The sequence below is a fragment of the Sinocyclocheilus anshuiensis genome, unplaced genomic scaffold, assembly GCF_001515605.1.
Source record: "Sinocyclocheilus anshuiensis isolate Anshui unplaced genomic scaffold, SAMN03320099.WGS_v1.1 scaffold569, whole genome shotgun sequence".
Lineage (NCBI taxonomy): Eukaryota > Metazoa > Chordata > Actinopteri > Cypriniformes > Cyprinidae > Sinocyclocheilus > Sinocyclocheilus anshuiensis.
In genome coordinates this window covers 206,185-211,873 of record NW_015536511.1, presented here as the reverse complement: position 1 = coordinate 211,873, position 5,689 = coordinate 206,185, and the positions used below count along the sequence as shown (strand labels likewise).

The following is a 5,689-nucleotide window of genomic DNA, read 5'->3' as shown; positions in this document are numbered from 1 at the left end:
ATTGCATCAGGACAATGACCCAAAACACCCTGCCAGTTCAGTCGAGGAGTTTATCAGGGCAAAGAAATGGAAAGTCTTAGATTGCCTAAATCAATCTCCAGATTTAAATCTGATTGAACATGAATTTCGCCAGCTGAAGAGTAGACTAAAGGCAGAAACTGCCCAGAACAAGCAACAGTTGGAATTGGCTGCATTATAGGCTGGGAAAAGCATTTCAAAGGATAAGACCAAGAGTCTGGTGATGTCTATGGATCGCACACTCACTGCTCTGATTTCACGCAAGGGATCTGCAACTAAATAATAGCTTTTAATCTTTTACATCTGCCTTAAGTTCCACTGTTCCAATACTTATGCTCACATCAAATAGTGGGATGAACTCTAAAAGTGCTGTCCTTTTTAATTGGTATTTGGGTTTATGTGTTGAAATGGCTAATAATAAAATGTGGCCTTCTGTAGTTTGTCTCATATTCACCTTTTAATCATATTTACTCCACAGCAACCAGAGCAATTTTGTCTTTACTGCTCCAATACTACTACTATATAATACTAATATATATAGATAGATAGATAGCCATTTTTCCTGGAAACAAGATGAAATGTGGACTCATCTGAGTACAGCACACATTTCCACTGTCTTTTTGACTATCTGAAATGAGCTCTGGCCCAGAGAACCCGGCAGCATCGCTGCAAAGAATTGATGTATAGCTTTCTCCTAGAGTAACATATATTCAAGTTGCATTTCTTGATGCAGCAGCAGACTGTTAAGTGACAGCAGTTTTCTGAAGTACTCCTGAGCCCATGTGGCTATATTTAACACCGCAGCATGATGATTTCTTATGCAATGCCATCTGAGGGCTCAAAGGTCAAGCACATTCAACTGAGGTTTCCTGGCTTGCCCTACATATACTGTGATTTCTCTGGATTCCCTCTATCTTTTCACAATATTACATGTGGTAGTTGGTGAAAGACAAATTCTTCGCTATTTTGCATTGCGAAATGTGATTTTTGATTTGTCTGACACTTCTCTCATGAAATTTGCCACAAAGTGATGAGTCATGATCCAGCTTTGCTTGCAAAGACAGAGATGCTCCTTTTATAACCAAACATGATACCTTGACCTATTGGCAGTTCACCTGCTTACTGTGAACTATTTCTAAACATTTTAACGTGGATATTGTGAGTTCCTGAATATTGGTTTCATGAAGAGTTAATTTCATAAGGAAATAAATTCACTCCTTTCACCCTCTCCTATTACCAAATCACCTGCTTACTGTGAACTGTTTCAAAACAGTTTAACTTGGATATTCTATAACCTTTTCACTTTTATTTTGCCTCTGTCCCAACCTTTTTTTGGAATGTGTTGCAGCCGTCAAAATCAAAATGTGTTCATATTTACAAAATACATTTACGTAGGCCAGTGAAAACTTTGGAAATATTTTCTTTGCACTTTTGTCAATTAAATAAAAGTTAAAGAATGAACAACACAAATCACAGATTCTTGATTTTATTGCATTTTTACAAAACGTCCCAACTTCTCTGGAATTGTAGTTGCATTATAAACCAAGCCAAACAGCCATGGGATGAATCACAGCTATACAAATATATTTATTTGAAGCAAAAAAGTATTACAAAACCAAAAAAAAAAAGAAAAGAAAATGTAGAATACAACGCATAATTGTGAAATATAAAGCTACTCGTTGATTAAACCTATAGAAAGAATACATTAAGTTTATTGCGAAATATGAATCAAGCACACACACACATATACACATACCCACACACACACACACACACACACACATATACATATATACATATATACACATATATATATATATATATATATATAATATTACAAGTTACCTTTTCAAAATGTAATAAGCAGTGCAAGTACTATTTCAATTACTTTATTAAAGTAATGTAACTGATTACATTTGATTACTTTTTGAAAATTTCTAACTAATGTTTTCAAACTGTTGATCATTTAAACCAGGCAGAATTAATCTTTCAGTAGTATACTGAACACTAATAACTCTTAGACTTTCAAATCCTTCATCGCTTGATTTAAGATTAAGATTATAATAATTACATTTTAAAGCACAGCCACCACAAATTTCCAGCACTGGAATGCATGTTTATCACTTTATCAGAAGTAACCATCTTTGTAATTGTTAACATTTTCATAAGTAACTGTAATTTAATTACGTGTGTTATCTCTCTCGCTCTCTCTCTCAGTAACTGTACTGGATTACAGTTACATATATTTCGTCATTAAATTATGTAATGCTGTTGCATGTAACTAGTTACTCCCCAACACTGTATGTACTGTATATGTATATGTAAAGTATTTACTTCATGGGAGTGGCCAGTCCCTGATTGATGGAACTTTCTGCCCAGCATCATGGGTAATGTGGTTTTTCCCATTAATTCCACTTTTAAACAACTATTTTAAAAATGATTTGCAATAATGCAAACAGATGACTTCAACCAAAGCATTTACCATTGACTCACAACCATGGAACTCACAACAGGTCTGTCTGTAAAGGTTTACTGTTATGTCTGTCTGTATGTATGTATGTATGTATGTGATAAAGGGAGAGACTAACCAGTAATAGAGTTCCCTAAAGCGGCCACCAGGCACGACGACTGGGTGTGGGGTGTAAATCTGTGAGTACAGCTCTGGGTGGTCCCTGACATCATCACGGATCTGCACATCCATGTATATAGTAAGAAGATCAATATTAGTTAGTGGTGCACAGTCCCATATATTAGTGAAAACCAAAAATGTACCTTTCGACCAAGTGACTTCCATAAACTGTGCAGTTCTTCAGCCCAACTGCGATATTTTGAGTCAGAAACCCTGGACAAGAATGTTGGTCTATGGAAGAGGGAATAAAGATTGTTGTGGTTTCATTAACATTCAAATTTAAAAGAATCGTTCACCCAGAAATGAAAATTCTGTTATTATTTACACACCCTCAGGTCATACAGTTCCAGTATGGCTTTTCTGGAACACTTGCGTTCCACTATCAAAGTAAAGGAATTCCAGTTTAGAACAACATGACGTTGTTTCATATTTGGGGCGAACCATTTCAAGACAATTCCACTCAAAATGTTCTTACTTTGAATGCCAGTCTGGAGGAGTCCACTGCTCGAACTCTTTACCCGGCTCTTCAAAGTATGTTTGCAGAAACTTCTGTAGCTCTGAGGATGGGATGGTCTTGTTTGGGAACCCTGAGCTCAGATTGGCAAAAGCCTCCACAACGACCTCTACGGGGAAGCAGGGAAATGGCAGAGCAGGAAATCACAGGCCTAGAGCTTTTCAGATGGGCATCAGAACAAATCAAACATGCTTGACTCACCAGGAGCTGTAGTCAACTTCATATCTACAAAGTACTTGTCATCATCAAAGAGTTTCGCCATCTGGACCTGTCGCAGGACTTCTCCAGTGCAGTAGATCTGACTGGTGGCAACAAACACACGTCAGGCATCTGATGCACAGAATAACAGGGCAGTTTGTTTGTCTGCCCGCTTCTTGTCTGGCACTCACAGGTTAAGCTCATAAAACCAAGATCAATAACTTTCTTTCTACTGCTCTTCGATGAAGTTTCAAAGCTCAGCTTCTCTGCCTTCAACACGCCACCTGCTTTGTCATTGACTCAAAGTTCAGCCATAATAAGAATACCATATGGTGGCTGTTGAAGTCTTTCTTAACACGGTGAGGACCATCTTCAAAGCTCATTATTCATAAAGAAATTCACAAATCATTACACATAACCCAAGTGACTATAAGACAGATTTGCAGCTGTGTTTATCTCAAAGTAATAATCTTAATATTAAATGTGGCCACCTCAATGGATAATTCAGAAAAGCTGCTCAAATTTCAGTAAAGAAGCCTCGATCAAGAAGGTACTTGTGGGAACTAACCTGTCACAAGGTGCCAGGAGCGTGTCCCCAGATGAGAAGAAACGAATGAATGAAAAGATCACCAGACTTCGCCAATGCATCTTGGAGAGCTAAATTATTGGTAGTCGGCAGAAATGAACAGACAGTGAACTGTTTCCTGAGTTTTAAAACTCTGAACCCTGTTTATCAATGATCAGGGGAGGGGTCAGTTTAATATCATACCACAGCCATTAATCAGTTTCAACATAGCATAAGACTAGCCTGCACTTATCTGTCAGATATCAGTACACGGACTGTTATTAGCAACAGTATGAAGGTGTTACATAAGTAATGTAAATTAAAAATACTGACATTAGTGAAACAAAGTGATATTGGATACTGAGATTTAGAGACTAATAAAGTGGTCTTACAAGTGTAAATTTTCACATTACATTCACTTACCAACACAATGTGGGTTTTGTGTCATGAGAAACCCAGTAAAAAGACACCTTACACGCATATGGAACTTCAGTGAGCTTTATTTTCAAACAAAAACCATCACAGATGTTAACCATTGCATTTTCACACATCTCAAATCTTTAAAATTGTAGCATCACTGAGACAAATGCCAATTGAAATAGCCCAAATTGAAAATGAAGAGAAAAAAAAAAAAAAAAAAGAAAACCATTTTTGATTTCTTAAATTTGGTTGGTCATTTTAATCTGCAGTAGCCAAAAGTTAGGAAAAAAAATAAGTCAAATTTAAGGGCAAAGTTTACAGATCAAATTTTCCTTACCCTGAACTCCCAAATTGTTTATTACAATTCTCTCCACTTCCCTCCCTCCCACTAACCCAGACTGATGTATTCATGTACTCCCAACACTGAACAGATGGATAAGGTAGTGTTAGAGAGTTAAAACGATACATCAGGGCAGCGCAAAAAAAAAAAAAAAAATAAAAAAATAAAAACCTGCCCACCCACCCAAATACAAACTTTATAAAAAAAAACATTAAAAAAAAAAACATTGAAGAATGAGTGGAGTTTATAGATGCCAATTTTTTATGCTTTGTATGAAAACTATTCTTAAACAGGCGAGATGTTCTCCACCCCATTCTTACAAATACAAAGAAAACAAAACCTAAAATTAAATCAAAACCCCAACCACCCATGGCAAAGACCACAGCACATCCAATCACATGCTGCTTTACAGCATCTAAGGAACGAACCGGGATTTTCACGGCAAGTGGTTACTGAAAAACACTGGGCTGCTGCCAAAGAGCCCAGTAACTTATATACTCCTCTCTATGGGCAGATGTTTAAAATCCCCAAAAAAGAAACCAAAGGGGATTAGACCGGTGATGTACATTACACACTGTGGGGTATTTACTATAGAGAAGAGAATACAAGCTTGGATTCAAGCAATGTCACTGGGAAAAGGTTGCATTTTCTAGAATATGGGATAAATAACCTTTGCTCAGAATTTGGTAACTAACCATACAGTTAGAACAAACTTTAATTGTATTAGGGAAAACTAACAGCAACATGCCACAGTAGACAAAGCCAATCCATTATTTAAAAAAAACAAAAAAAAACACCTGTTTTTTACTTTATTTTTTTTTTAATTGGGGACGTTGGTGATGTTAAACTCCAACGTAAAATTAAGTAAATTCTGTGCCAATAATCACAAAAAAGGCAAAACTGTATCCCTCCCAACCTCCCACCCCATAAAGTTGCAACCCTCAAAACATCACGGGTCAAAATGTGTAACTTATTCAAAAAAAAAACAGCAGAAGGGCTAAAGTG

The 5,689-nt window shown here is 36.6% G+C and overlaps 1 protein-coding gene across 1 annotated transcript in view; it reads right to left on the bottom strand.

Annotated features, from left to right (window-relative positions):
• treh (trehalase (brush-border membrane glycoprotein)) overlaps positions 1–3,949 on the bottom strand; it is a 22,556-nt gene extending 18,607 nt beyond the window's left edge. The window contains exons 1-5 of the mRNA XM_016490677.1: positions 3,928–3,949; positions 3,363–3,459; positions 3,123–3,270; positions 2,791–2,878; positions 2,607–2,707 (exon numbers count right to left, since the gene is read on the bottom strand). Coding sequence (XP_016346163.1) covers positions 2,607–2,707; positions 2,791–2,878; positions 3,123–3,270; positions 3,363–3,423 — 398 coding nt within the window. The 5' untranslated portion in view covers positions 3,424–3,459; positions 3,928–3,949. The remainder of the gene's footprint in view (positions 1–2,606; positions 2,708–2,790; positions 2,879–3,122; positions 3,271–3,362; positions 3,460–3,927) is intronic.
• Positions 3,950–5,689: the final 1,740 nt, after the last annotated feature.